The sequence below is a fragment of the Gavialis gangeticus genome, unplaced genomic scaffold (genome assembly GCF_001723915.1).
Source record: "Gavialis gangeticus isolate Ggan-Ray unplaced genomic scaffold, GavGan_comp1, whole genome shotgun sequence".
In the NCBI taxonomy this organism is placed as follows: domain Eukaryota; kingdom Metazoa; phylum Chordata; order Crocodylia; family Gavialidae; genus Gavialis; species Gavialis gangeticus.
Window position 1 is genome coordinate 4,108,872 of NW_017729009.1, and position 11,575 is coordinate 4,120,446.

The 11,575-nt window shown below is 51.3% G+C and overlaps 1 protein-coding gene across 1 annotated transcript in view; it reads right to left on the reverse strand.

Moving 5' to 3' along the window:
* Positions 1-9,305: 9,305 nt before the first annotated feature.
* Positions 9,306-11,575, reverse strand: part of RBPJL (recombination signal binding protein for immunoglobulin kappa J region like) — a 20,774-nt gene continuing 18,504 nt past the window's right edge. Inside the window, exons 10-11 of the mRNA XM_019509725.1 lie at positions 10,800-10,903; positions 9,306-9,835 (exon numbers count right to left, since the gene is read on the reverse strand). Of these exons, the coding sequence (XP_019365270.1) occupies positions 9,562-9,835; positions 10,800-10,903 (378 nt within the window). The 3' untranslated portion in view covers positions 9,306-9,561. The remainder of the gene's footprint in view (positions 9,836-10,799; positions 10,904-11,575) is intronic.

An 11,575-nucleotide genomic window follows, 5' to 3' on the forward strand; every position in this document is an offset into this window, starting at 1 on the left:
GTTGTGCAGGGATCTGCAGGAAACGGCAGGTTCCCCCTTGCAGGCTGGCAGCGTTCCAGGCTGCAAGGGGCTGCTGGGAGTGGGACGCAGGGGGCACCATATGCATGTGCACATCTGTACACATGCACGTTGCCAGGAATACAGCCAGGCAGTGTGGAGAGCAGCTCCATGAAGGTAAGTCTATGTAGGCGGAGGAGGAGGGGCCATCGGGGGGCAGATCAAGGCCCCTATGGTGAGGGAGGGAGTGGGGCAGGGTCTGGGGGTGCTGCCCAGCCAGACTGGGGCCTGGGGTTGGGGTGGGAAATGAGAGGGAGCCACAGGAAGCTTGTTTGTGGGGAGGAGGCGTGGCTCCCTGTCACTCAGTGGGGCATGTGCCCTCCCCCCCAATTTGTGCAGGGGGCAGATGTAAGCTACTTGCTGTGGGTTCGAGGCTGCCCTTCCTCTGGGAGACCCACACCACCATGGTGAGGTACCCCCTGCCGGCCTGGCAGCAGTGTGGGTGGGGTCAGGGGTGGCGTGGAGTTGTGCACCCTGCTGCTGCTGGGTGGGCAGGGGGCTCATGGCTGGTATGGGGCTCCTGGGGAAAAGGCAGCAGGGTAGGGAGTCCCAAGCCCACACTGAGCAGCCCACTGCGGCCCCCGACTGCTCCGGCCATGCTGCTGGCGGAGGCAGAGAGGGAGGAGGTGAGAGGAGGTGGGCATGTGCCCTGCCTTTACATTTTAAAAAGGTGGTCACTCTACCCCACACACTGGGACATCCATGCAGCAATGGTACCAACTCTTGACATTTTACTACAAGTCTCCCCCTTCTTTGAAGCTCTTTACATCTGACGTTCTTCTGAAAACCCCAGATCCTGGATTCAGATAATTAGAGGAGCCTCTTAGCTTCTATTAGTTTTACAAAGTAAGTTTCTAGCCCTGCAGGTTGGGGATGAAAGGTAAAACTTGTAGCTTGACTAGATCCAAAAGGCTCAGAAAATACATAAAATAAGCCAACACTGAATATATTTTTAAACATTTCATGATTGTTTGAGGCCTGACTCCGGTTTTCTGAATGCTTGGGGCTGGCGTTTGCTGCAGGGACAAGAAAGAGACCATGGAAAACCCCAGAGCAGGCCTGAAAGGAGAAGTGTGTTTTGGATTTTCCCCCACTGTCACAGACTGAATGTGCAGGGCTGGCTCCATGCTCAGAAGCAGGAGTCCTGAAGGCAATGCAAGGGCCTGTGGGCAGACTGGGACAGAGAGATGCTATTGGAGAAGGCTGGGCTCACGTTCCTCAGTGCTTGCAGGTTTATTTTACGTACTAGCAGGGAACAGGAACTGGTGATTTACAGCCCAGAAGTGAGAATTTATGACTGGAGAGCAGGCTTCTGTCAGAAACATCCGTGTTAATCAGCCATTATAAAAATAAACAGCTCAGACAGCCCTGCCAGTGCTTCGCAGAGACACAAAGCACATGGTCCCCACAGTAGCAGGGTAGGAGTGGTCCCTTTAAGAGCTGCAGAACTCAATTTACAAAGCATTTGCAGGGCCTGGTGTGAAAAACCCAAACCAAAATACCCAGAGGCTGGTGGAGTTTCCGGCTGGTTTAAGGGAGACTGAAATCAATCCTGCCACGATGCCAGAGGACAGGCTGGGCAACCCACTCCAGTTCCATCCAACCCAAAGGAGCTGCTAAGTTTCCTGTTTCGCCATGTGATTTAAATTACTGCAGATGTTTGCTTAATCCATCAGGCTGGAAGAATGCACTGCTTGCTGCCTTGCTGGCCCTTCCAGCAAAGCTCTTTGCAGTAAACAAAACAAAACTCTATTGTTCAAAACCCTTGATGTCTAGGAAGAATGTTCCCTCTTCCCTTCAAAAGGCAAACTGGTCCTAAATATAGCAGTACGCTCTTTCCATTCACAGAGTCTGAATTACCCACCGTGCTGTGGAAGCCACAAAGCGAAGGGGAAGCAGCCCCAGTGGATCCTTTGTTCCAATCATCCATCCAACAGAACTTGGGAATTTAAGGCACCAACTTAAAAGGCTCCCCCATCCGTTCATGCAAGTCCAGCTCTTCTCTGAGATCTGAGCATGAAGACAATTCAGAAGGTGATTACTGGAGGGATACTTCAAGCTGGTGGGGGGGGGTGGTCTTCAATTAATATAGTGAGTTTTGGAGCAGTCCTGGAACCTCAAGGCGGAGGTCCCTGAAATGGAAGTTTTGTTCTCAATTTGAAAAACAGCTCCAGGATCAGTGCCAGGTCTGGGCTGGTGCTCGCTAGCTGTGCAAGTCTACTGGTTGATCTGGCTGGGGGTCCGTATAGCAACCATGAAGCCATCTAGGTGTTGCCAGCCGTCTGTGGAGCACCCAGGACCAGGTCCTCCTAACTCAGGAGTGGGCAAAATGCGGCCCAGGGACCAGAAGTGGCCTGCCAGGCCATTCTATCTGGCCTGCAGGGCCCCTAACAAGTTTAGAAAATTAATAGTTATCTGCCCTGGGCTGCCTGTCACGCAGCCCTCAATGGCTTGCCAAAACTCAGTAATGGGCCTTCTGCCCAAAATAATTGCCCACCCCTGTCCTAACTGTTGCTCCTTGGAAGCTTGTTGCTTTATCATTTCAGGGGTTTAAGGAAGATACTTGATACTTGAAGGACACTTGTCTTGAAGGATATTTTACACTGTCAAAGGGCCTGTTTCTCCTGTACACTAAAGCACCTTTGACAGATTAAAGTGTCCTTCAAGTGCATGTCTATATAACTTGCGCATGTGAAGAATTGTCAACATCCATGTATAACCTAAACATTTTCTTTTCAACTCACTACACAGCTGTTGTTACCTGTGATGAGCCTGCTGGAAAGTTTACATTGTTACTCTGCTGTGTATTTATTCAGGAGTGTGATGTGCAGGTAGGACAACAGCACCATCTTCCAGCTCTTCTCAACAGTAAATTGCAAAGAACCTAATAGTGGAGGCCACTAACATGGCTGTCATTTTAAAACTAGGGAAAGAAAGAGGCAGAGATAGGAGACGTGGTTTGTCCCAGACTACCCAAGAACCCTGGGGCAGAACTGGGAATGGGTCTCCAATCCCCTGAGGCCCTGTCCAGTACTGTCCTCGCTAGATGCAATGCTTCCCTATTTAGTAGGCTGCAGGGAGGGTTTTATCATTGACTCTTCACACAGTCTGCATGGAGTTTTTTTTGTCTGGCCCACCGCAGACAGGACCTGGGATGACCAGTGTACCTGAAGAGAGAAGAGAAACTGGTGTGATATTAGACGTGGTCTTGTGTGGGAGCTAGCAGGCTTTGAATTAAAGTGTGTCCTGTAACACGATTGCACAAGGTGCAGCTAGGTTGACCAGGAAACTTTAATGTTGACATTTCCTGGCTTCTCTGTAATGAGCTGTGTGATCTTAGCAGCCCCATAACACATTTTGTGGTATATAGATAGAGTCTCAAATGTCAGTATTGATCTAGCTCTCTACAGGCGCTTGTATATGTGACACCATTACCATGTACATGTGACAAAAATATATATCTTTATGTGGCTTAATGGCATCACATGGTACACGTGCAAGAGTTTCTCTGCAGCTGTGGGAGAGGCAGTCAGGATCTGCAGGAAAAAAGGTTCAGGCCCCTCGCTGTTTCTGTCTTCAGCAGGCTCCTGCAGGTGGCAGGATGCCTGGGGCCACCCAAGAATGGGCTGGCTTGCCCCTGGGGCAGTGTGGAAAGGTGGCAGGAGGGCAGCTGGGTTTGCTGGCAGCCAGAGAAGGTGGCGGGGATGGTGCATGGTGTGACGGAAGCCCAGGCAGGCTAGGGGAAGCATTGGATCAGCCACCTCCAAGCTGGGGCAGCACCCAGCCAGCTAGCAGCCCACTTGGGCTTCCAGTGCCCTGGGCACCATCCCTGCTGCCTTCTGTGGCTGCCAGCAAACCCAGCCACTGTCCTGCTGCCTTCCCACACTGCCCCAGGGGCAATCCATCCTGTTCCTGGCCGGCGCCAGGCGTCCTGTGGGCTGCAGAAGCCTGCTAAAGGCAGAAGTGGTGAGGGACCCTATCCTTTATTTTTTGGCAGAGCCTGCTTGCCTCTTCTGCAGCTGTGGGGGATGGAAAGGGGGCAGGGGACGAGCTGTGGGGGGCCCTGGTCCTTTTCTCTGTGGCAGTGGTGTCCCCCAGGGCTGCCTGGCCAGGCTGCTAGCAGGCTGGGTGCTGCCCTGGCTCAGGATTGGGGAAGAGTTGCATCGGGCTGGGTGCTGTGCCCAAGCTGGGGCAATGCCTGGCCTGCTAGCAGCCTGCCCAGGCAGCCCTGGGGGGTGCCACTGCTGTGGAGGGAAGGACCAGGGCCCTCCACAGATCAGGGGCTGCTTGGTCTGCTGGCTTCTACACCCCTCACCATAATATGATGGAAAAATTGAAACAGTGGGTTTTAACTGAAAACCTACTGTTTCAGTTTAGGGGGTCATAGAATAAAACCCTGAGGACTAAACCCCCGTCATGTGTACAAGCAACCTAAGGTATTGGATTGCATCACTGAAGGCTCCCTTTGAACTTGGAGAGCGAACAAAGCCGCTTCCTGGAATCCTGGGAAATGTTCCTATTGCTGCATCTCTTTCCAAAAAACGTTCCCTTCCTCTACAGTGCTCTCTTGAGCCAGGCCCTCTGCTCGTGTATGGCATCCCAGCTCATGGAAGGGGCTAAGGGAGGACAATTTGCAGCTTTTACTCATTGGCGCTCTGCTGACAATCTGGCCCTCTGTTACCTGTGTAAAAGCACACGTGTCCATTTATGCATTTCCTTGTGCATTTGGCACAGGGATGTAATTTTAGCCTGCTGCCTACTGCATTTGTCTGCCTTGCCTGTATAAATCAGTCCAGCAACTTTGCCAGCACAGAACTGGTCTCAATAAAGGAGAAATTGACTGGCCCTCAAGCCAGTTCAGGAGCTGCCTCTCAGTTGGCCTCACCTACTTGTAGCTGGAGCCAGCAGAGCCAATCAAACCTATTTTTCTTTATTCCCCTCCTGCTGGAGCAGTCTGGGTCTACACATTGTGCCATTCATGCCTAATGCCCAGGGGATCGTAAAGCTGCCAGAGCTGCCTGGAGTTCCACTGTGCAATATATCTGCCCCCGTGTCAACAGAGAGCTCCATTTTCAGTGGGGAGAGCTGCCGTTGTGTAAACAGAAGGGCTCTTTTTTCCCCTTTATGTGCTAAAATTAGAATAAACTGACAAGCTCAGTGGAACGCAGGAAGCTGTAGTATAGGGAGCAGCCTCCTGCCTCAAGCCCTGCTGGGACCACAGAGCCTGCTCAGTTCTGACCCACGGGCTGGACACATTAAGTGGGAGGCCATCCAAGATGAAAGAGCAGGGAATATCCCAAAAGGAGCAAAGGGGAGGGGAGGGGTTAATAACCCTTTGCACTTCCTCAGCACCTTCTACCTTCTCCAGGCACTCTGCAAACTGACTGGAAGTCAGAATCCTAAAACAGTAGGCAAGAAAGGATTATAAAATGATATCTGAAGAGCATGCACCTTGCCCAGGGGCACACAAGGAGCTTTGGCTAGAAGAGAGGGGGCCTGTCTTCTGACACCAAGGCAGCCCCTGTACTGAAAGCCGTAAGTGCCAGATTTTTAAAGGTGTGTAAGTGCCTACTGAGATCTGCAGAACAACCTTGGTGCCCAAAGGCCATCGAAGGTGCCATCAGTGGGCTCTTATCTGTATCTTTAAGTCTCCAATTTCCTTTGAAAATCTGCTCCTGAGTGCTTCTTGCTGTGGCTGAATCATGCCCTTCTCAGCTTGATGGTTATCTTTTTAGAGAGATAAACAGGCCCAGGGGATCTAAGCAAATGAGCTGCGTTGCCAGTAACTTGAGAGGTAAAGACAAAGAACCTCACCTACGTCTTCTCCAGCAGTTAGTTTCTAGGAGAGCCATTCGGAGCAGATCGATCTCGGGTTCCTTTCAACATACAATGGCTCACCAAGAAACTGGACAAAAACAATGCAAGGCCAAAGTAGTTTCCACTGCTGAAAAGGGAAGTAACAGGCATAGGGCGCATGTACACATGACAGTCATCATGATATCCAATGATGAAAATGTCATTTGTATGGCTTAATGGCATCACACATTACATGTGCACCAGTTTTGGGGGTTTTAGATAAGTTTGCATTGTTGCAAACTAAACTACTTCCAGATGTAGTTTAGTTTGCAACAACGTGACAGACAAATTGAAACAGTGGGTTTCAGTTAAAAACCCACTGTTTCAATTTAAGAAGCATAGAATAAATAAAACCCCAAGGACCAAACCTCCATCATGTGTACAAGTGCCCTTTGAGGGCAAAGGCTTCGGTGTGCTTATTGTATGGTCCTGGGGTGAGCCGTGCAAACACTGAGAGGATGCACAAAGCTAGGCTGGTTCTCCTAGAGCTTCAAACCAAAGTGTACAATCAAGGTGGAGCTCTCGTGGAATTAAAATGGTTGTACCATTGGTACAAATAGCAGAATTTGATCTGGGGTCTTGAGCAAACCAGATGCCTTTGTGACCCTCTGCTCCTGGAGCCCAAGTGTTAAATGTGATACAGAAAAATATGAAAGGCCATGCCCCAGACCACTAGACATAACGATTCCATGTGGTGGAATCCAAACACGTTAGCCACAGGGTTACCCATGCCTGCAGAGCACACCCATGGGCTCCAGGAGTGGAGCTGTGATTAGAAGATTGAAAGAAAAGGCCATTTGTGGGGAATATCACCCAGCACTCACAGGCGGCTGAAGTTCACTAGGCAGTGGTATGTTTCCTCCAAGCTCCCTGGTTTACCATCAGGAGTTCAGTGTAGGTTAAAAGGCAGTGTGGTTTTGGCAACTGGGTCACCTGTGAATCAACCCCAACCTCCAAAACAGTGTGTGTTTCAAAGTATACTGTATGCTTTTTGATGCCACAGAGATGTGAGGACTCAGCATAAAGTTTTAAGTCCTGCTTCTGTGTGGAGGACTCAGTTTCAGGTCCATGGGGCAGATTCGTTTTATGGCACCCTGCAACGGAGAGTCTCAGGCTCCCTTTTACTTGCAGGGGAAAGCAGCCTAGCAAGGGAGATCTGTAGGCTATGCAGGGCACCTCAGCTGCAGGTTGCCAAGACTACTGGCTAATCGGTAATTAGCCAGTACCTGCAGCTGGTCCGATGATGGGATGCAGGCAGCACCAGGGGAGCATTTAAGCCCAGAGCTGGGGCTAGCAGGAGCAGTCTGTCCCTGGGTGCCACCAGGGAAGGAGCGCTTGCCCAGGGCAGCCCAGGATGCTGGGTTAATAGACGCTTAGGCTTTTAAAGGGGCAGAAGGCTATGTCATTGTTTATGTCAGTATTTCCCAACCTTTTCCAGCTCAAGGCCCATTTACATTCATTGGCAATGTGTAGGGGTGCACGCGCGCCCCCTGAGATTGGTGGTCACTCCCTGACAGAACCATCACTGATGCTGCCAGCAGTGCCTGTGGGCAGTCACCGTGCACCACCCCCTTCCCCCACCCGCCCTTGTCGCCGACACCACCAGCAGTGTCTGCGGACGGTCCCTGATTGCTGCTGGCCACCACCAATGCTGCCAGTGGCATCTGCGGATGGTCACTGACCCCCCCGTCCCCGCCGCCAACACTGCTGTGGCCACCTGCGGGAGCTTCCTGCTGCCACCCTCCTGCTGCTGCCACTGCCACTGCCACCTGTGGGTGGTCGCTATGCCCCCCCCCAGCCTCTGGGGACATGCATCGTTCATGCTTACATTAATTAAAATTTTCCATGGCACACCTGTTAAGGCATTCCCCATCCTCATACCTACGGTAGCTCATTGTAGCTTAGTGCCATGGTAAATTCCATGGCACACCTGTTCATTTCTGATGGCATGCTGGCTAGGAAACCCTGGTTTATGTTATAGCCCAGGGGGTTGTATTTATGTTGGGATAAACTGGTGGTTTGTGGAAGTGGCTGTAGGGGAGGTGGAGACCTCATTGGTGTCCAAGGGGGCACTTGACTGCCTTGAGCCCTGAGCAAGCCACAGTTGGGCCAGGGACGTAGCGCCAGTGAGAGTGCATTCACAGAGGGGCCAGGGGCCCAGCATACAAGAACCAGGGGCTCAGTAACTTGAGAGGACAAGGGGAACTAGTGCCTTGGAGCTGGGTCCTATCCAGTGGGCCTAGGCTGGTAGGCCTAGCTCAGGGGTTTTCAGCGTTTTTGGGTCACTGTACCCCCAGCAGCTGGTTGAGAAGGAAGGAGTCCTTTGGCAGCCAATCGACGAGTGGAAGGGGGGGGGTCCCCCAGCAGCCAATCGGTGACTGGGGGGCGGGGGTGAGATGGAAGTGCTGGCAGTGCCAGCTGCTGAATACCCCCTAAGGCCATCCCAAGTACTTCCAGGGGGTATGCGTACCCCTGGTTGAAAACCCCTGGCCTAACTAGATTGAAGTGGCGGAGGCCAAGGCCCCAACAAAGGGACATCCCACTGATAACACCCGCAAGGCATGGGGCGTGGTAAAGGGGAGACCACAGAGCCATGCAATTAGCCCATAAGGCTCTGAGTGCCCAGCCAGGCACAGTAGACTATAGAGGCCCAGCCAGGGTGTCTGAAAACGTAAAGGCCCAGCCAGGGGCCTGAGATTACAGAAGCTCAGCCAGGGACCCAAGACCAGTGGGACTGAGGCCTAACCAAGGTCTGGGGGGCAGTCTCCCTCTTAATTTATTATCCATCAAGGCATGGCAGGAGAGCGCCTTAGGGGTGGCACAGTTGCAGAGCCACCACGGGCGTCACAGCCACCCTTGGGACCCCAGCATGTTACATACCCTTAACTCAGTAGTTTGCAACTGCAGTCTATGTTGCTATATGTGTGTGTGTGTGTGTGTGTGTGTGTGTGTGTGTGTGTGTGTGTGTGTGTGTGTGTGTGTGTGTGTGTGTGTGTGTGTGTGTGTGTGCACGTGCGTGTGTGTGTGTGTGTGTGTGCGCGCGCGCGCGTGCTGGAAAAGCTCAGGTTGTTCCATTTTTGAGTAATGTCTCATTTGTCTTAAAAAAATAGACATCTGAAATCCCTCCTAGATGAGTCCCAAATAAGCAAATGTTTGGTGCCAGATTCTCAGCTGTTTGAAATCAAGACATTCATAGCATGAATTTTTGGGTTCAGTTCAATCACTGAAATTGATTGAATATTCACCATTGAATATTATAATGGTCCATGTTAGCCTTCCAATATATGAAGCCTTTAAATGAAGAGATCTTTGAAGTTCTATAGTAACTAAAGACCTACATGATGAAGTCTACAAAATATCCAGTAAAGAATCATTTGAATGGGTGAAGAAGCCCTGGAAGCATGTTTTATTGTGGGCCCTTTTGTTAGTGAATTTTGCAGGAGGCAACTGTTCCTTTGAAAAATATTCTTATCAAATCAAAAAATGTGCTTGGTTTTCTAGATGTGGACAGAGTGCTCAAAGTGGGCCTAACCCCAGGCCTTCATACACATCAGGGGGGACATTGGTACCCAACTCTGAGAGCTGATGTCAGTTCCTCACAGATTGTACCAGAACTTTCCCAAGCCCTGTCTCTCTCTTCTGGGCTTTCTAACTCTGCATGAAAAGGTGAAAATTGGTCCTGGTGAATTCCTGATGGATGCTGTCAAGCAAGGCATCAGAGTCCTGTGGCAGCTCTGGGAGGACCTGCTGGCCAGGAAGAAAGCTCTGCTCTGGAGTATATGTAAAGGTGAATGTACTGGAGTAGATCAGTCCATCATTCCTTATCAGCAAGAGAGGGACTGTGATGGGGTATCTCAGCCATCGCCAGTCGCTGCCAAATGCAGAGACGTCAGGGACGACACACACTAAGGACTTGGAGTTCCTGCAATGGTACAAAAAAGACAGTCAAAAATATTTCTGGAGCTTTCCCAGAGAAGAGCATGTGTCCCTCATCCCTGTCCGTATCAGTGTCCCAGTGCAGCTGTTCTCTCAGGGGAAGACAGTATGTCCTGTTATACCACCTACAGCAAGGAGGTCAGTTTTGGGATTAATAGAGAGTCCTGGTTTGTCCAGTGCCCCTTCTTTTGCCCCTTTTCCTCTCTATTTTGCAGGGATTTCTTTGCAGGGATCTCTTTCATTTTTTAGCCCCTGAAGCTCAAAGTTTTCAGCTCCTGATCCAGTGCTGCAGATTGAGTGGCATTAGCAATTGTTCACCTCCCAAGTTGGCACCAGATGTCTTCACCCACAGGGGACCTCTGCCCCCTGAGATCCCTTGCTCTCACTATTGATGAATGAGTATATATGCAATGGGACCCTCCTCAATTACTCTAGCCATGAGTCAGATGCCCTACAAGGGCTGCTATGCATCTGGCATTTCCAGCATCACCTTGGTTTGGATGGAAATAACGCTGAAGGTAGAATAGATAGTTCATAGAATCAGAGAGAAGAAGAACTGGAAGGGACCTCCAGAGGTCATGTAGTCCAATTCCCTGCCTACTGCCTAAAGCAGGGTCATCCCTATCCAGATTTAAACTCTACATACAACTACTATGAAATCTGACACAACACAGACCTAACACCCTAACCTGCCAGATGTAAAGCAGGGGAACCACAGCAGCTAATGTCATGCTTCTAATGTTATAATGGGCCCAGCCTGCTTTATCTTCAGCAGAAATGTTCAGCTGAAAGGCCCAACCAGAGCAAAGCTCCTTGGAAGGCTGAGGGATCTTAAAAAAAGGATCCCAAATGCAGCTTTTAGGAACAGGGACATTTTCACTTCACCCACACCCCTGCCCATTTTCCTCCTATGTTCAATGCCATCTCTCCTATGTGGTTTGTTGCATTACCTGTACATGGTCTCAGCTTCCACATCCCCAAACCAGACCTTCAGGTTTGCATGGAAATAATCACCCTGCACCTCCATCATGGCCACGTCCCCTCCACCAGTCAGCTGTGACAACCAGAGCACACAGCAGGGGTTACACGTCACACAGGGTGTTTGAGCTAGCCCGTAGGCCACATATGTACCTGGATGGTAGACCTGTATGAAGCAGCTAGTATTTGCTTCGGATTCAGCCAATTCAGGGGACAGTGATTTGATCTGGTGATTCAGAGCACTGTCCTGATTCGATTCAGCCGAATTTGATTTGGAGATTCGGCAGCAGCTGAATCTCTGAATCAGCCAGGCCAGGCCTATCCTCCACCCCTCTCCAAGCCCGACAAGCCTGCCCCGCTCACCCCAGCTCCCAGCATTTGGGGGAAAAAAAGCCCCGGCTCAGCAAGTGCTGCTGGGCGGGGGGCAATCCCTGCTGTCCCCCACTGCCCCATGCTGCGTGGGGGGCTCTGCATGAGCCACCCGACCCCTCCATCACTCCCCCAGCCCCCTCATGGGTGCCCTGCCCAGCCCTTTAAGAAAAAGAAACCTGAAGAAACCCTGGGACTCACAGCTCCTGCTGGCAGTGGCGATCCCCGCTGCCCCGCGCCATGTGGGGGCTCTGCAGGAGCCCCAGAAGCCCTGAGGCTGCACCAGGAGCAGTGAGTCCCGGGGCTTTTCTCAGCTTTCATTTTTTTTTCTAAAAGAGCCAGAGCCTCGGCCGGCGGGGCAGCTGTGGGCGGGGGGGAG